The 20181-nt window shown below is 43.2% G+C and overlaps 1 protein-coding gene across 2 annotated transcripts; it reads right to left on the bottom strand.

Annotated features, from left to right (window-relative positions):
- Positions 1-1552: 1552 nt before the first annotated feature.
- On the bottom strand, positions 1553-20162 carry brox (BRO1 domain and CAAX motif containing). Of its 2 annotated transcripts, none has more exons than XM_031901456.1 (13): positions 20143-20162; positions 12909-13031; positions 10826-10932; positions 10647-10743; positions 10414-10509; positions 9446-9518; positions 8252-8357; positions 7553-7642; positions 6815-6900; positions 6627-6708; positions 4639-4789; positions 4023-4182; positions 1553-3385 (listed from the first exon to the last, which is right to left on the bottom strand). In XM_031901456.1, the coding sequence occupies exons 2-13, from the start codon at positions 13007-13009 to the stop codon at positions 3299-3301; spliced, it is 1236 nt and encodes a 411-aa protein (XP_031757316.1). In that variant the 5' UTR covers positions 13010-13031; positions 20143-20162; the 3' UTR covers positions 1553-3298. The 2 variants fall into 2 exon arrangements, with proteins under 2 accessions (XP_031757316.1, NP_001096412.1); NM_001102942.1 differs by lacking the exon at positions 20143-20162 and adding an exon at positions 19851-19955.
- Positions 20163-20181: the final 19 nt, after the last annotated feature.

Below are 20181 nucleotides of genomic sequence, written 5' to 3' on the forward strand. Positions count from 1 at the left end.
GCACTACCTGCTCGCCTGGGAATGGGGTTCTGACTGCTGTAGCCGATTACGTGCCAAATCCCCTATAGAACTTGGCCTGAGAATATGGAGAGATATTGCAGTTGCATCACTACAAGCACTAGATAATGCAAACCCCGCACAGGTAAGGCTGCAGTATTAAAGGGGAAGTAACCAGTCACAGTACAGCCTCACACAAGGAACCCAAGGCTGTTCCTGCAGAACTGGGTGAGCAGGTAAGGGACACAGGATAAGGGGAAAAGGGCTGTGAAATCCTCAGGCAAATGTGTGCCAAGTAGAACAGCAACCTCATCCCTTTAATATGGTTTCCGGGTCACTTGGAGAACCAGGGAGCCATGAAATAAACACAACATAATGCCCTCGGCACAGTGATTCTAGCTCAAATTCTAGAAGCCTCCTCAGCTTCATTGTATCATTTGGTAACCTTAGCTTAAAACTTACACCTCTTGCCCACCCAGGGTTCTTGTATGGAATAGCAAGGCCCAAAATGCCAAGCTAGCCACGACAACCAGGGCCAGATATGCCAATAGCCACGACAACCAGGGCCCAATATGCCGATAGCCACAACAACCAGGGCCCAATATGCCCATAGCCACGACAACCAGGGCCCAATATGCCCATAGCCACGACAACCAGGGCCCAATATGCCCATAGCCACGACAACCAGGGCCCAATATGCCCATAGCCACGACAACCAGGGCCCAATATGCCCATAGCCACGACAACCAGGGCCCAATATTTCTGCTGGTGGAAATGATTGTCTGTTTTGGGGGGTGGAGCTTGTGCTGCGGGTCCCGCTGTACACATGTACAGGATACAAATATATTGGGCACAATATGGCGAATGTGGTGTTGAAGAATAGTGTAGGCCCCAAATGAGTCCTCTCTTTACTTCTCCATCTGTTTACTTTGGGCCAATCATTCGGTGGTGCCCCTCTCCATGCCAGGAATGGACGTTGGCTGATGACATTTTCAGTTTGGGCAATAGAGATGGGATCTGATGGACTGGGGTGATCAGCTGCAACTGCCGGGGCAGGACATTGACATGGTAGAGCGTGGCTAGCCCATTAAATAGTGACTGTCTGTGGCACCTTACAGCCCCCCTGGCATTCCCAGTACCCAGAGGCACAAACAGCCCCCCCCCCAGCCCAATAAATAGTGACTGTCTGTGGCACCTTACAGCCCCCCTGGCATTCCCAGTACCCAGAGGCACAAACAGCCCCCCCCCAGCCCAATAAATAGTGAGTGTCTGTGGCACCTTACAGCCCCCCTGGCATTCCCAGTACACAGAGGCCCAAACAGCCCCCCTCCAGCCCAATAAATAGTGAGTGTCTATGGCACCTTACAGCAGCCCCTCTGGCATTAGCCAGCACCTACAGATTGCCAGTCCAGGCTTGGCCACTAGTCAGAGTTTGGTGCAGGCAGAACTGAAACTCCCATAACACAGGGACCAAGAGAAGCTGGATCCATAATTCTGACTGCAGTGGGTCAGAACCCAAGTGACAAAGATTAACAAATAGACACAGACGATAAGCCACTGTATTAAAGATAGGGTTTAATAGAAACATATTTAAAAAATAGACATCACGTTTGTCATAATCTTGTAACAATTCCATATTGTCGTTCCTGTGCTATTGTCCTGCCAGTCTTACCCAGGAGTGTGCCAGTCCCTGCTCGGAGAGCTTACAGTCTAGAGAACGGTAACATCTCTTGCCAATAGATCCCAATGTACATTTCTTATTTCTTTACTCATAAGGACAGGAGTCTGGGCTGCCGGCACCTTTCCCCTCACACTCTGTGCCATAGTGTTACACCTGCCATTCCATTGTCTCAGTTGGACTGCCCAGGAAAACCAATGGGCCTTCTGACATTACCAGTCCCAAAGGGTCTAACCCTTCTATTGGTGGAACAAGGCTACTGCAAGGACTCTTTATAAGACCTAGAGGGCTGTATATTCTCTGCCCAGAGCCCCACGTAATTGCCTCCGTCTGCTTTATAGACTCTTGGATTTATCACAGGGGTTCCAAGTCTAAAGCACCCAGCACATACTGAAGTACAGCTCTCTGGGTCCCACAATGCCAGTCCTTGTTGTTCTGTGAAAGTATCTGCAACACAATCCCCCCCCAAAAAAGCCCCCCATATATAATTTTGGTCCCCTGCGCCTACACAGAAACCAGGGGGTAAAAAAGAAGATACTTCCATATTCACCTTCCATTAAAAAAATACAAAGGGAAATAGTGTTCTCTTTTGCCTTTACCATCCCATGTTCTAGGTACAGCAGGACAATATCATGGTTAATGTATCAGTGCCACTTAGTAGAATAAGTCATTTCTCACAAATAACTACATGAGCCGTAACACTACAGTAGCTCACACCGGGATATACCATTGGCGGTGCGTAGGGGTGTGCATACACAATCTAACACAACACACAGTGCCGGATATATTAAGCGCATTCTGCAGAAAAGTGCTAGAACCCTATAGCTGTCTGCGGACACACTACACTACTGATCTGAACGGAGCAATAGGATAATGATTGGTGGTGGGGGGGTTAGTTGCAGAGAGACTATGATTGTTGTAAATATACGGCATTGAGCAGCCAAACCTTGAGCTTCCATATGGCTGTCCAACACCCGTCCATATTGCTTGTGATGTAATAGAACCACTGAACATAGAACCCCTCAATGTGAGGAACACCTTAAATAAATGACATTTCTATGTGTCACATGGTATATCAGAACCAGCAAGCGCCTCTGTATGAGGAACACTTCATATCAATTACCTGATACAATATGTCTTCTTTACAATCATTCTATTTATGTGTCATTCAAAGGAAGCAAAATACACAGAGGGACCATGTTATAGAAAGTGCTTGGTACAGGGCCTGATCACAATATTCTGTTTTAATATGTTATGGGTTAGGGCAAAACACACCTCAAGGGTTTCCTAATATAAACTATTATATAATATATCTATACAGATTTGTTGGATACAGTTTGGGGAGCAGCAACATTGAAACACCAGCTGAATTTCATAGATAGGCAGGGGTTAAATCCGGGAAATCAGCAAGGTAGGGGTTAAATCCGGGAAGCCACGTATCTGCATACGGTACTGTATCATGTTTCACTTAATCCTTTTGTGTAAATTGAACCTGAATCAAACCGGCCGCCCGATTACAGGAGTAGCAGTAACATTCTGCAGTAGTTTGTGTCTTGCCGACGAGGGACTGAAGCAGTGTAGGGCAGTACTGTGGGCAACCGTAGGAGAAGGAATGAGTTTCATTCAGGAGATCTGACAGCCACTGTCTTTCTGCGGCTTTATATCCGGCTCCTTCATTGGCTTCACTTCCTCTTCTTTCTTGGGTTTAGCCTATGGGAAACAAGCATTAAATGGGTTATTGGCGTAAAGAAGGAAAATACTAAGTCATTTAACAGTCTGTGTATTGGCGGGGGTGAGTAGTTGGCTGAATGATTCCTCCATATATATTCCTCCGATCAGTGGGTTCAGCGCAATTTACACGGAGCTATAGCCCATACAGTGGGTACAATTTACACGGAGATATAGCCCATACAGTGGGTACAATTTACACGGAGCTATAGCCCATACAGTGGGTACAATTTACACGGAGCTATAGCCCATACAGTGGGTACAATTTACACTGAGCTATAGCCCATACAGTGGGTACAATTTACACTGAGCTATAGCCCATACAGTGGGTACAATTTACACTGAGCTATAGCCCATACAGTGGGTACAATTTACACTGAGCTATAGCCCATACAGTGGGTACAATTTACACTGAGCTATAGCCCATACAGTGGGTACAATTTACACTGAGCTATAGCCCATACAGTGGGTACAATTTACACTGAGCTATAGCCCATACAATGGGTACAATTTACACGGAGCTATAGCCCATACAGTGGGTACAACAAGGAGTCATCCCTTATACAGAAGAATCTTGTTTCCCAAGTTGGAGAGTATAATGATTAGAGGTGGCTCTTACGCTGTCGTCCTTTGGCCGCTTAGTGAGATCAAACCCTGTGTGGGTCTCTGGGCTCCACTGGGAAGTCATTGCAGGGAATTCAAAAGGCACGGGTTCCACCAGGCCATAGTTAGCCTTCAGTTCCAGCTGTGGGGCCTCTGGGGGAACCTTCTGGAAATAGCTGCAAAATAGAACCAAAGTGTTATTTATGGTTAACGGGGCAAGGCAGATAATGAGATGTGCCAGTGCTCAGGCAAACCCCCTACATAATGGGCTGCTCTGTGCACTGGGAATCTAACTACCTCGCTTGGACCAAACATGGAGTAGCTTCAGTTTACCTGTTTGCCCTGTGTAGCTCAATAAATAACTATAGATTGTTTTGTGATTAAAACAGACAAAAGTATGTTCAGCACAAGTCACTGCATTCATGTAAAAAGGGGGTTCAGCGTCTTACAGCTGCCCCCCTGGCGTTGGCCAGAACCCACAGATTGCCAGTCTGGGCCTGGTGGCAGCTGGCACATCAATAGACTGATGGTGGGAGAACCAGATGACTGTATAGGGGAACACTTACCTGTGTATAAATGTGTGTGTATTGCACAAACCTTCAGGCTGCAGAGAGGGAAACCATCATACTTACATAAAGCCATTCTCTCTCTGGCACTTCTCCAGCGTGTTCCTTACTAAGGTTCCCATCTTTCGGAAGAACAGATGCCCCGACGGTTTGGCTGTGGTGCCAGGTCCCTTTGTCTCACCATATTCTTTGCACAAAGCTTCCGCTTTTCCATAGACTGCACCAGAAATAAACACAAGTGCTTTATTACCTACTTTCATAGGGTTATAATATTATTACATTCATTGTTGCACACACTTCCTACTGCTCAGCAGGAACTAGTGATATGATAAAAGTTACTTTTTAACTGATAAGGATTAATTATCTACCTGCTGCATAGAGCCTTTACTCACTCTACAAACATTACCTAGTTCTATTTGGTCCCAACTTGTGTGTCTTAAGGTGGCCATACACGAGCAGATCCGCTCGCTTGGCGATGTCGCCAAGCGAGCGGATCTTCCCCCGATATCCCCACCTACGGGTGGGCGATATCGGGGACCATTTAGGTAAAAAAAATAATAATCCGATCGTTTGGCCCTGGGGCCAAACGATCGGATTATGTGGGCGGCAATGGGGCAGTCGGATCGGGGACCGCATCAACGAGCCGATGCGGTCCCCGATCCGACCAGATTTTCTAACCTGGCCGATCGAGATCTGGCCAATTTCAGGCCAGATATTGGTTGGCCAGGCCGCTCTGCTCTCCCCATACACGGGCCGATTAGCCCATGTATGGCCACCTTAAGGGTGAAGCCACACAGAGCTACTAGTAGCAGCTACTTGTCACGGCTACAGAAATAGACAATGCTGATCATTTACTGATAACTCTATAAGTCTCTATGTGCGTTTTAGCAGAGGCAATTCTCAGTATTGTGTATGGCAGGGGATTTTCTGGTGATTAGTAGCTGTGACAAGAAGCTGCTACTAGTAGCTTAGTGTGTCTTCGTCCTAAAGGTGGAAATACGCGGTGCAATTTGCTCGTTTGGCAAGGTCGCCAAACGAGTGGATCATTTCCGATATGTCTACTTAGGGTTTATGGTGGGTATATGGGCCGCAACCAGCCGATGCAGTCCCCAATCTGACGGGAAAATCAAACCCGCCCGATCAAGATCTGGCCAATTTTAGGCCACATATCGATCAGGTAGGACTATTGGTGGTGTCTGAAAGACCCCAATCAGCAGCTGAAATCTGCCTGTGCATGGCCACCTTAAGGGTGAAGACACACAGAGCTACTAGTAGCAGCTACTTGTCACAGCTACTAAACTCCAGAAAATCCCCTGCCATAGACAATACTGAGAATTGCCTCTGCTAAAACACATGTAGACAGTTATCAGTAAATGATCAGCATTGTCTGTTTTAGTAGCCATGACAAGTAGCTGCTACTAATAACTCTGTGTGTCTTCACGCTAAGACCAGAGCACACTGATCGGCTGTAGCAAAATAACATATTTACTAATGAATAAAACGAGTGTAACCTCTTACTTATATACGGGGTACATTTTCACATTAAACCAATCCACAACCATGTTATAGACTGCCTGACATTGTATGTATCCAATTCATAACATGTCCCTTGTTCTCATTCAGTTCAAGCTCAGAGAGGCTCACTGCATAATAAGTTACTGTAGATACACACAGATTAAGGTCAAAATTTCCCAAGAGCCTTTAGTTTGCCCATAGGGCATTGTGGGCTGGATTCCTTTCTTAATACAGTGTAAATGGAAAGCCCTGCTCAGTATTACTAAGAGGAGCCAAGAGCTAGTTCAGGGTACAAGTAATGAGAGAGGATTGTTGACATGAATCCCAGCCAGGAGAAGACAATTACAGTGAATTGTAAAACAAGTTCCTTTTGTCCTAGTCATCTTTGCCAGTAGAAAACTTACAGAATGTGCCCTGAAGCAAAGCATCATATAAAAACCAGAAGATTCGGGTTTTAGTTTTCCCTAAAAAAACCCTTTTTGCTCACAAAATGTGCTAATTTAGCAACATTTATCAGGTGACCCACAAGGCTTACTCACATTTCTCTGCCTCCTGTAGTGACCGGATAGCTTCCCCACATTTATCAGCGGACAATAAAGTCTGACCATGATAGCAATACGACTGGAAAGAAGCATATGTTGATATGTTACTAACGAGAAACAACATCGATTGCACTACACAGAGATGGTCACGTGAATGGGTAACAAAGCTTACAAACAGGACTTACATAGGCCATATAGAAGCACATTTTCAGCTGTGTATAACTCCTCCATTTGGCAATGTAAACTGGATCCAGAGTGGCGAGTGTGTGATCTGAAACAAAACACAAAAATGGAATAGGGACACGGTTAATATAAATAAATGGTTTTATTTTACCTTACTTATTAACACTTTTGCAATGGCTATACCTGTTGCAAATGATATTAGCGGCGTAAAACTGCAAATATTATGAAAAAGAAAAAGAAAAAGATAATGAAAGAGCAATTAGTTTAACACTAAGTTATCTGGGTTGGGTAAAGTCCTACGTGGAACCAATTTTTGAAACCCGGACCTGACCCAGACTCACAGACTGCAACCAGCATTTTTACTCTCTTTGATCCACTATCTAACCCACCAAAAACTGCCTTATTTGCAACCCAATTCACTGACCACAATTAAACAGGAAGAGCTGTTGCTGTAAACTGGAAGTGACATCATCAGGAGTGGACGGGGATAGAAAAAATGTTTTAAGTAGTAAAATGTAGATAATATAGGTAATATAAGAAATATGGAGAAGACCCGCAACCCGACCCACAGACCCGCTTCTATCCCCACATTCAAAAAATATACACGCTTTTCTTGCAGGTACCCCGGGGTACCTGAGCCACTGCAGGACTCTAGGGCATAGTTCCTTCTGAAATATGAGGCCCAATTTTCTATTATGGTACTTCAGTTACGCTGGCAAGGGCACACATTAAATACATACCCACTTTCTGATAGTAATTAGCCGTTTCATAAGCCAGGGCAGCTATCAGGCCAGGATTGTGCTTCAGCTCAATAGCTCTTGCAATGGTCACTAGAAATGCAATAAAAGTGGGTTATTTAAACTGAAACAGAAAAAAAACCACACATACACATAGGCACAGCATAAAGGCAAAGCTTTGTATCCCTACATCAGTATTTTTCAGTTTTTTTTCCTAGGCCACTATTGAGTTTCAAATTGCCCCAAGCTTTGCTTATTACAGGATTATAGATATAGTTAAATACTGCCCCAGGCACATTTTCGACTACAGACGTGTTCCCTCCAGATCTCTCTCAATGACGTTACGGCTGGGCACCCAGGAGTAACTAGGTAAAGACACAGGGTAAAATTTGTGGGAAATGCCTAACTGGTCTTCAGGCTAAGCCCCTCAAAACCATTGCTCTGGGCCCCCCAGGGGAGCCAACCACACCCGGCTGTACTTAATCCCGGATTTGGGCAAATGACAGGAGGATTCGTATTCGGTAATATCCTCACGTTGTTCAAACCAATTAAAGTCATGGGACTTGAAAGCAAGTATTTTTTCAAATGCAATTTTTGGTTTTGTTGGTATGAAGGTGAGAAATGTTTAATTCTATGAATGAAATATATACTTATTTGGTATCAGGTTAATTGAGTAAAGCACAAGCTGCATGGATCTCCTACCTTCTTGGGCCTCTGCCTGGCACTGAACTGTATAGGCATCTATTACCCTGGTCTCCAAATCTCTTCCTTTTTCCACAGGAGTGATGAGCTTTGGGATGTGGTTTTCCTGAAACAAGAGACCATAATATAAGCTGCTGTACCCCCTTATGCACCACACGTGCCATCAGTGTCACCCAGCAGAGCCTTATCATGTCTAATGCATCTACTTCTATTTTGAGATCATATATATCAGATCCAGACAAGCCTGTAACTTATTACAATTCAAATGCATGTCTGAACTCATCTCTAGGTACCATCCAACCTGCTTGTTACGCTCCCTACTGACCTGCTCCTCAACTCCTCTCCCATTCAAGACTTTGCAAGGGCTGCCCCCCTTCTCTGGAATTCGCTCCCACAATCTGTCAGACTTTTTCCCAATCTCTGCCTTCAAGAGATCTCTAAAAACGCATTTATTTAGAGAAGCTTACCCTAATCTAGTTTAACATAACCTCAGTGTGCTGCTAACAGCAATACCCTGTGCCCACCTCTCACAACTCTGGTCTTGCCCATTCCCACACCTTGAGTCTCAACCCTTTCTCCTTGTAGATTGTAAGCTCTTTTGGGCAGGGCTCTCTTCACCTCTTGTATCGGTTATTGGTTGCTTTATATGTTACTCTGTATGTCCAATGTATGTAACCCACTTATTATACAGCGCTGCGGGATATGTTGGCGCTTTATAAATACATGTTAATAATAATAATAATAATAATAATACAAGGTCTGACTATGTGGTCTGCAAGGACACACTGGGGCTGATTTATTAAAGTAGGTGCTAAACTGCACCAGTGCGTTTGCCAACAACGAATTAGCAATTTTTAACCACAAGTTATAAAATGAAAGGTTTGAGTAGTTGCTATAGGCAACTGCACTTGTGCACTTTAGCACCTAGTTTAGTAAATCGCTGTGTTTACGGGATCTTGCAGTGGCCAGCACATGTATCTAATGTAAGTCTGAAATTCTTATAAACAATTACTTGTGAGTCTTGCTTTAAATTTGAGCAACATCCCACCACATTTAATGACTGCTGGAAAGCGACCAAGTGCTTCCCCGACAGGTTACAGTATTACTATGGGTTCAGGTACAAATGTCAACAGACCACAGTTCCTCCAATAAAGAGCCCAGCTGTATATAGAATGCATACAAAGGAAATGTTACCTTTAAGTGCTTGAATACTCCAGCAGCAATTTTCAGGCTTCTGTGAACTTCTTTTGCTTCTTCTTCAGTAATGCTACAGTGTGACATAAACAGGCACGGAATAGCAGAGGTCAGAGCGCCAGCACTGGGTGATTTACTGGCCTTACACTAATCATGGTACAGTCCCACAGAGCATAATACTGTCATCATATCAATGCAGTTATGACTGCCATCAGAACAGAAATATAATATTTATGGCCCCATATGACATATTATATTGTAATAAATATTGCATTTTAACCATAAGAGGGCCCCCTACAAGAGCAAACAGGCTGCTGAAAACCTACTGGGTACAAAATGTCCTGCTTCCTTTATAGTTACACCACCGGGCATCTTTATCTTCTGCTATTTTGTGTAAAGGTGGTTATACACGTCCAGATAAAACCGGACAGCTTATTTGCCCTTGTATGGTGTCAGCTGATGGGCCTGCCCGACTGTTATGTAGCCAAAAATCGGCCAGGTATTTGTTCCTTGTCCCGATGGCCTACATCAGCAGCAATTATGATCCAAACACGGGCTTTAGGGCCAAAGGATTGCATAAGCCCAAGGCATATCAGTGAAACATTTGCTCTTTAGTGAGCGGATCCTCACATGTATGGCCACCTTTAGCGTGTATATAATCTATTAACATAACCATTTCATGCACTGATTACACACAGCAATATCTATGGCCTCGGGCAGGGGTCGTAAGGCAGTAAGCCTGTAATTCTATATTTTTATAATGCAAACTTCAATAGTCTGTATTTAATATTAAATTGCCATATTTCCCAAACTCTATCAGGCACATCTTCCATAACAGAAGCATTAATTGCACCCTAGACAGAGCACATTATCATTTACAATTTACAATCCTGAAGCTCAAGTATTTGGCAATGGGTACTTATTCACAAGTAAATAAAAATATTTTAGGGTCCTTGGAATGAACTTACTCTTCCTTTCCAGCCAATCTCGATGCGTATTTCGTATACCAGAGGGCTACATTGAATCCCATTGACACCAGTTCAAACACTGCATCCTGCTGAGCGCTGCATGAGAAAGTAAATAATTATATAAAATAAAACACAACAAAGAGACTGACCGGCTTGTTGTATTCATATACAGATCTGCAGAATGCAGGCATTTAGAATAAATATAGAGAATTTCTGTAGCAGTAAGCACACACCTGGGAGCGTTCCCCTGCAATGTGTCAGTCCACTTAAAATTCTGGATGTAGCGGAGCTTGTTGTCCTGCGTCCCACCATCCAAGGAATCAATAAAGCCTGAAACATTCACATCTGTTAGTGCTGCTGGGTTTAATGGGATGTTAGCTAAAACATGCTTTTCTTAAAAAAGCTGAATTACCCAGGAGCAGGGAGAAGTAGGCATCTGTCGCATTTTTCATCATCTCATGGTTGCACGTAATATCCGAGAATAATTCCAGCAGGCGTGCTCTTGTGCTCCTTAAATCACTGCACGACAGGCATAAAAAGCAAATGTCATTGCATCTATTCGTAACTATAGGATCTGTGACCATGCTAAGTATATTGGCATTTATGACTATAGTTGGGGTCTGATTTACTAATGCACGAATCCGAATGGGAAAAATTCGGATTGAAAAACAAACATTTTGCGACTTTTTTGTATTTTTTGCGACTTTTTCGTAGTCGTTACGACTTGCGCGAATTGTCGCGACTTTTTCATAGCCATTACAAATTTTGTGAATTGTCGCGACTTTTTCATAGCCATTATGACTTTCGTGTATTGTCATGACTTTTTCATAGCCATTACGACTTTCGCGAATTATTGCGACTTTTTCGTATTGAGCGCTCGAAAAAGTAGCAACATACCGATCATTACGAAAAAAACGCATTCGGACGCTTTTCGGACGTTCGTGGATTAGTAAATGTGCCCCTTGGTGTACGGGATGAGTAAAACAGTAGTAGTGAACAAGAGGTTTATTCTGAAATACTTGTTCAGAGCTATTTAAGTTTTTACTGTCAATGAATTTTGTAACAACAGCTCCACCTGCTGGTCAGTTCCTGTAACATAAACATAAAGAAGGGAACGCTCCGTTCCTGTAACTGTCAGGCCCGGATTTGTGGAGAGGCCACAAAGGCCCGGGCCTAGGGCGGCAGAAATCTGGGGGCATGCCGCCCCGCCGCTCAAAAATCTTGAAATGTGTGCTCCCATCTTGAAATGTGTGCTCCCATTGCTCCGTATGCAAGTTGGCCCCAGCGCATGCCCGCTTGCACCCCCCCCCGTTCGCGCATGCGCACTACCGCTGGTCACGCACGCATGCGCACTCGGGGCGGGGGGGCGTGCGACCGGGGGCGGCCTCTGGGCGGGCGGTTTTCAAATCTGGCCCTGGTAACTGTACAGCCCTGAGAGGCATTTGGGGCTTCTGATCTCTTTCCTGAGCAGAGCAACATCAGAACCCTTCTCTTTTTCCACCTAAAGGGATATCTTGTAGATTGTAAGCTCTTTTGGGCAGGGCTCTCTTCCCCTCTTGTATCGGTTATTGGTTGCTTTATATGTTACTTTGTATGTCCAATGTAATCAACCCACTTATTGTACAGCGCTGCAGAATATGTTGACACTTTATAAATAAATGTTATTAATAATAATAACTAGAGAGGTACATTTCCTGAAGAAAATGTGAGTGGTGCTTGCTGTGGCAAAACTCGTGCCCCAATATTACAATATTTCCTTCAGTTCAGTTAATTGCCCCCTGCTGGGGCAATTAACCACCCACCCCTCAGAAAAGTCATAGCACCCCATTCCCGAATAAGCCGCACAGTTTGACACCTCATTCATGGGTCTACGACAATCTAGTTATTTGCCAAAATCCCCATTATAAGTCAATGGGGCAAATTTGGGGAGCTCTCTTGCCCCAGGGGTAAAACTTATACCCTTGTGCGGGGTATCTTCTGACACAGAGACAAACCTCTTCAAATGTGGTAAATTTCACGTTTCTAAAAAATTCCCTCTCTGCGCTACAATCCGTCAAAGTTGGCCTCAATGTTAAGTCAATGGGATTTTTGGGCCGGTTAATTGCACCCCATTCCCGAATAGGCCGCACGATTTGACACCTCACTCATGGGTCTACGTCAAACGGTGCAGGACTAGTTACGCGCCGAACGTTTGTACGGAAGAATAATAATAATAAGAAAAAATAAGCCTGTGAGATAACAGTAGTGATGCTTTGCTTCGCAAGCACCACTAATAATAATAATAATATCTCTCTGACTGCAGTTACAGGTACTGACCAGCAGGTGGCGCTGGTTTTTGTTTTATTGTTACAAAATACATAATATTGGCAGTTCATTCAAAATTAATTAGGTCTCAAACTGAATGAAAAAAACAGAATCTCTAGTTAGTTACTGATATTGCAGAAAAACTGTTTATGGCACTAGAGCAGCTTTATCTGCCAGCGGAGAGACCTCACCTGCATATTTTGGATGCTGCTTGGGTGGAGGCGACCCCATAGAAGTTAAAAGAGACTGGAGCTGTGGCCTTTAAAGGGTTGCGATGAAACCAGTGTGTCATTTTGATGGAATATTTTCACTCTCTGTTGGAGAAAGAGATAAAGAGTAAGTATTCGATCTGACACTTTAAATGCATTTATATTAATTTATATAATATCGTTAGAGAGGAGAGGTGGAATATTTGAATGATCCCCATTTGTAATAAAAGGCAGGAATGTTTGCACTTAATCAGGTGATCGCTAAATGCTTACTATTGGTTGCTATTGGCGATTAGAAAGCAAAGTTTGCACCTTTTATTTCCCGTTACTATGCTTTCACTATTGCAAGACTCCGCTCAAGGGAAAGCCCAGAAACTTTACACCAACAGTGATGAATAGTAACAGGTATGGGATCTCTCATCCGGGAACCCAATATCCATCTCCCAAAGAGTCCACTCAAAGCAAATAATTCTAATTTTTTATTCTAATTAATGTTTTCCCTTTTTTGTAATTGTTATACGTCACTTCATCCTAACTAAGCTGCCTTGTTAGTGGTATGGCGATATGATTGAAAGATCCTTAATCCAGAAAACCATAGCTCCATATTATGCCAGACCTAAATACAGCCCTGAGAGTAGCATCAACTTCTATACATATGTAACTTTAGTTTTTGCTGTTTAATAATTTCCCATGACCCCTTAGCTTCTCAGCAGCAGCCAGGAGCCCACTGAGCATGTGCAGTGCCACTGACACACGAAAGATGGCCTAACAGAATTAAAGATGGGGGTAACGTTAAAGACCTGGATCATTACTGTTATAAAACAGTAAGTTTAACATATAAAATACAGCATTTGTCACCATATACATTTTAGGCTTTAGTTCTCCTTTAGATTCTCCATTGACAGAGAATACAAGGATGCAGCAGTGTAGAGTTCCTGTGAGTAGGCAGCAGGGCCTTTGGCTAAAGGATAAGCGGAAGCCCAAACACGGCGAAGAGAGAAAACTTGTATATAGGAGCAGACAATGCATTTACTTTACTCACATTTGATTTGTCCCTGAGTTAAATACAACGGAAAGTCATACAAAGGCCCCTTGATGGGACCCGGACTCAAACACAAGCCCCTCTCACATCGGGGGCAAAAGAATGCAGCAAACATCATACAAAAATGTCCCTTCAGACGAGACTAAATGAGCATTTGTTAGCTCGACAAAAATGAATATTGAAAACTATTATTTCGTTAATCTTTCCGAGCACAGAGAGCGTCATTCAGAAATATAGAAATGTCAAATGGTTTCACTCGTGGCTACACAATTGTTATTTATAAAACTGCAAGTTGATTTATTTTCCCACCGCAACCGCTAGATTCAATGGCAAAGGGCGCTGCCAACTTGTTAAAGGCACAGGGTCCCCTATTACACAACGTGGTTTGGAACTGCCCGTGATTCAGGATCTGAAATTAATGATGAATTCTCAAATATCTGAATGGTACACATCCCATTGGTGGGACAAGTGATGCTTCGGAACAGGGTAGAAGGGGTGACAATGGGTGACAGGTAGGGTTGCCACCTTTCCATTAGATAAAGTTTGGGCAGAGGGTGGGCCAGTGACATCAGGGGGTGGGGTATGTGAGGTCAGGGGGTGGGCTGTAGCATCCGGGGCTTGGCTATGAGATGGTGTCCGGTGATTGGCTGATGGCAGGCGTCGGTGAGCACTGGAATGAATGGCAACCATAGTGACAGGTCTGGGCTACAGGCAGGCTCTTTAACTACAGAGCAAGGCAATGTGTTGCTGAAATAAGCATGACCTCCCTGAAAAGGCATTGCCTGGATGTTTATATGGATTCGTTATCCAGAAAACTAATATCCAGAAAGCAAATTATGACAAGGCCATCTCTCTATTATGATCAAATAATTCAGGTTTTAAAAATAATTTCCCTTTTTTTCTGTAATAATAAAACAGTACCTGTACTTGATCCCAACTAAGATATAATTACCCCTTATTGGGGCAGAACAGCCCTATTGGGTTTATTTAATGGTTAAATGATTCCCTTTTCTCTGTAATAATAAAACAGTACCTGTACTTGATCCCAACTAAGATATAATTACCCCTTATTGGGGCAGAACAGCCCTACTGGGTTTATTTAATGGTTAAATGATTCCCTTTTCTCTGTAATAATAAAACAGTACCTGTACTTGATCCCAACTAAGATATAATTACCCCTTATTGGGGCAGAACAGCCCTATTGGGTTTATTTAATGGTTAAATTATTCCCTTTTCTCTGTAATAATAAAACAGTACCTGTACTTGATCCCAACTAAGATATAATTACCCCTTATTGGGGGCAGAACAGCCCTATTGGGTTTATTTAATGGTTAAATGATTCCCTTTTCTCTGTAATAATAAAACAGTACCTGTACTTGATCCCAACTAAGATATAATTACCCCTTATTGGGGGCAGAACAGCCCTATTGGGTTTATTTAATGGTTAAATGATTCCCTTTTCTCTGTAATAATAAAACATTACCTGTACTTGATCCCAACTAAGATATAATTACCCCTTATTGGGGTCAGAACAGCCCTATTGGGTTTATTTAATGGTTAAATGATTCCCTTTTCTCTGTAATAATAAAACATTACCTGTACTTGATCCCAACTAAGATATAATTACCCCTTATTGGAAGCAAATATCCCTATTACCTTTATTTAATGTTTAAATGCTTTTTTAGTAGATTTAAAGCATGGAGATCCAAAATTATGAAAAGATCCCTTATCCAGAAAACCCCAGGTCCTGAGCATTCTGGATAACAGGTCCCAACATTAAATCTGCGTACCAAAGTTTTCCATATGTGCTACCAAACTAAATCCATTGGCCTATCAAAAACATTGTTGGGAAAGTGGGAGGAGAACTTGGCCATCAGGCACCGGCACGTGACCAAACCTGATAAACAGGTTCCAGACAAATGAATGTTTCCATTACAGAATGACTGAGTGTGTAGAGAGATAAGCAACGTGCCAAGGTACCTAGAAACACAGGGCACAATCAGCCCTTTCCTTCCCATAGAGAAGGTAGAAACAATCAATGCTTTATATCAATACACCAGCCGGCTACTCAGTGTCTTGCCTCTGTATAGTATAGTACTAAGCGAAGTGGATAACAAACTAGGGGGGTAAAAAGATCCCCCCTACTAGGTGGGCGATATCAGGGGAATTTAGGCTATTTCAGTTTTTTGGCCCTGGGGCCAAACAATCAAATTATAAAGACCGGAATGGGCACAGTTGGTTCGGGGACCGCATCAACAAGCCGATGCGGTCCATGATCCGACTGAATTTTTTAACCTGCCCAATCAATATCTGCCCAATTCCAGACCAGATATCGGTCAGGCAGGCCCGTTGGTAGTGCCCCTACACGGGCCGATAAGCTGCTGAATCGGTCTAAGGGACCCATATCGGCAGCTACAATCGGCCCATGTATGGGGACCTTTAGGGAAAAACAAATTCAGCTTTATGTTGAACGCCAAATCCAAGGAGGCCTGTTTGGCTGCCTGGCCAACTTAAAGGGGCGGTTCACATTTAGCTCACAATCTGAGTAACTTTTGTGACACGACTGGGCCCTCAGAAGAAGATTTCATGGGGCCTGGCACAATTGTACCCCCTCTCCCCCCCGATGATGGCCCTGTATAGGGGTGCGGATCTTTTTACATCACTGCCCATATAAATGTTTTATTTATTTAGTGATTAATGGGCCATAAATGACATGTGATGTGATACTGAATCATTTCTGAGCCCTGGAGCCTTATGATTACAGTTAATATTCAGAAAATCTCAGTTTCAAAGTCCACCGTAACGTTATATTGCAGGCGATGGAATCCAATTAATCTATTTTTTGTTTGATAAATTGCTCCACTGCGTAATGTAAGATTGCTAAAGCACTTATGATTGAAAGTAAGCAGCTCAGGTTACAAAGACACTGTACAAACATATACCAAGTCAAGGAATGTAACAGCCTTTGTGCACAGACAATATAGAATGGCCTAGTCCTAGCAACTTTTCAATTGGTCTTCATTTTTTATAGTTATTAATTTGTCTTTCCTTTATTCCTCTTTCCAGCTCTCAAATGAGGGTCACTGACCCCAGCAGCCTTAATACTATTGGTCTGGGAGGCTGCAATGATATGATTTTTGCTATTGTTTATTACTTTCTCTACTATTTATAGTCCAGTCTCTAAAGGTAGCCATACACTTTAGGATCTGCTTGTTTGCAAAACGAGCAAACCTTTTCCCTTATTTGCCCACCTTGGGTGGGCAATATTGTGCTAATGTGATCATTTGGCCCCAGGGCCAAATAATCGCATTACAATGAAGGGGATAGGAGCTGTTGGTGATAGAACAGCCAATGTGGTCCTCGATCTGATGGGAAAATCAAGCCTGTCCAATCGACACCTGGCCAATTTTTGGCCAGATATTGGTCAGGGAGGCCTGTTGGAGGGCCCCCTACATGGGCAGTTAAGCTGACGCATTGGTCTGTAGGACCCGAATCTGCAGCTTAAATCTGCCTATGTATGGCCACCTTTACTCAAGCCACTTCCTAGTTGCTAGGGTAAACTGGACCCTAGCAACCAGATAGCTGCTAAAATTCCAAACTTGAAAGATTAACACAAAAAATAATAAAAAATTAAGACCAGTTGCAAATTATATCAGAATAAAACTGTCTACATTGTACTAAAAGTTAAGGTTAAAGGTGAACTACCCCTATAAGGTGGCACAGCATTGTGCTAAACAAACACAGTGGGTAGGCAGTAATGAAGTGCGGGTCGGGCTGGGTCGGAAAAGCTCAACCCGAACCTACAAATGATGTGCCAAGATCGGCCCAAACCTTGCCGGCTTGTGCTTCCGGCTTTATAGGCATGTACCTGCTCTGCCCAGCCCCGCCCCTTTTGACATCATTGGCAGGCTGGGCGCTGGCCTATAAATACAGGGCAGAAGCCGGGTCGGGTTCAGAGCAGACGGGTTAGGGTCACAAGTGGCTCGAGTTTTTCTCAACCCACACATCACTAGTAGGCAGGTTCCATTAATTCTAAGCATGAAGTTTTACATTATCAAAAATACAAAATATACAATAATATATTTATAATAATAAGTATCACATTAGCCCAAGAGCAGGCCTTTATGCTTTACACACCCATGACTTATAGCGTAGGACATAATGCAGCAAGACTAGAGCAGCAGCGTGACTTTGTACCAACACAGTTCTGAAACAAACAAGGCTCTGTTCCCCTTTAATCTGAGATCTGGGAATAGATCTTGTGCCTAAGAGATTAACATAGAAAACCATTTAAACATAAAAAAAAAAAGAAAATGAATGTCAAATATGTATCACAATGAATATTTCACCAGTTAGTAATAATTACCTGCCCTGCATTGCAACAGTAAAGAGTCAGCTGTGGCTACGAGCCCAGAGGTGTAATGATTGGCTGAATGACTTACCTGAGTCATGTGTGGTGTGACATCATGAGTATCAGTCATGTGACACATGTAGTCAAAAAATGCCAGGCACCGTCCTAGATTTTTTTTTTTTTTACCACTACCCCCATAAATATACATGAACAACCACTTCCATTTGGTTTCTAATTAAAGTTGTTTAATTAATGCTTCGGCTCGAGCTGTCGACTTAAATGCACACAGCTTCTAAACAACTTTTTTTTTTTTATTTGGAACCAAGTCCTGGGAGCGTGGGTTTGTTTTTGGATGAATAAGCATGGAGTTAGTGAAGTGCGCCCAGTCACAGCCTTTTTTTGTATTCTGTGTGGCCGGCGCCATTTTGGGAACACTGTTATTAAAGGAACAGTAACACCAAAAAATGAAAGTGTATAAAAGTTACTAAAATATAATGCACTGTTGCCCTGCGCTGGTAAACTGGTGTGTTTGCTACAGTAACACTACTATAATTTATATAATAAGCTGCTGTGTAGCCACGGGGGCAGCCATTCAAGCTGGAAAAAAGGAGAAAAGGCACAGGTTACATAGCAGATAACAGATAAGCTCTGTAGAATACAATAGTGTTTTATCTGTTATCTGCTAAGTGCCTGTGCCTTTTCTCCTTTGAATGGCTGCCCCCATGGCTACATAGCAGCTTATTTATATAAATTATAGTAGGGTTTCTGAAGTAAACACACAACTTTTACCAGTGCAGGGCAGCAGCACATTATATTTTAGTTACTTTTATACACTTTCATTTTTTGGTGTTACTGTTCCTTTAAGGGAAGCTTTGTATCACCCCTTTTGCCATCTGGGTGATATCTAGGAAGCGCTGAATGGAAAGTTAAAGTAATTGTAATTAAAAATCTGAGCTGTCAATCATATATTGCCTGCCCTGCCTCTATGCCTCCGGCATAGAGGCGGGGCAGGCAATATATGATTGACAGCTCAGATTTTTAAATACATTTATAACAGGTATGGATGATTTAATTAAAAAAAGAATTTGGGTTCCATGTTTAAATGGGCTTATTTATTAACACAGGAGACAAACATTGCCGATGATGTTTCCCAAAGCAACCAATCAGCAATTAGATTTCAATGGCCCCCTAGAAAACAAAAGCAAAGATCTGATTGGTTGTTATGGGCAACATCCCCAGTAATGCTAACCACTATTACTAAATACACCTCTTGGGGCTTATGTTATAAAAGGCACTAAGTTTGCCCAGGAGCAGTAACCTATAGCAACCATTAGTTGCTATGGGTTACTGCTCCTGGGCAAACTTAGTGCCTTTTATTACATATAGGGACATTTAACAATGTGTCCTTTGTAAAGCAGTATACCTACCCCCCAACTCACACCCTGTACCGTGGGGCCACATTCGTTGCTACCATAAACCCGGCCCTGTGTTGGGCTGGAAAGGCATTAGGTCAGGAGTAGGTTATACTCACCCCTAAGAAGCTGAGCGCAGCCGGCTGACTAAACCACTTCAGTGCCGCAAACTCTGCGCATATCCCCCTACCCAGCCGACTGTCACACGCTCGCTTCCGGGTTCTGACGCAGCAAGGTAAGCCCGCCCACTCACGCCCATAGGCGGAACAGACTAGGGACATTCCATCTGCGCATGCGTACACCTACACTCGGGAATCCCTCACTCTCCCTACTAGCGCGTCACTGAAATATAAAACTCCAAGCCATTTCGCCTTTATATAAGTCCCTCCCGTCAATCATCCCCTCACTGACCCCCGTCACCCATAAGATTACGTCATGCCATAGAGACTG

Source organism: Xenopus tropicalis, chromosome 5 (assembly GCF_000004195.4).
Source record: "Xenopus tropicalis strain Nigerian chromosome 5, UCB_Xtro_10.0, whole genome shotgun sequence".
NCBI lineage: Eukaryota > Metazoa > Chordata > Amphibia > Anura > Pipidae > Xenopus > Xenopus tropicalis.

Excerpts from the sequence above, each read along its gene's own strand:
- brox (XM_031901456.1), bottom strand. The coding sequence starts at position 13,009 with ATGACACACTGGTTTCATCGCAACCCTTTAAAGGCCACAGCTCCAGTC. Across the intron at positions 10,744-10,825 it reads CTACTTCTCCCTGCTCCTGG|GCTTTATTGATTCCTTGGAT; the intron begins GTAATTCAGCTT and ends TGAATGTTTCAG. Across the intron at positions 8,358-9,445 it reads GAGTATTCAAGCACTTAAAG|GAAAACCACATCCCAAAGCT; the intron begins GTAACATTTCCT and ends CTCTTGTTTCAG.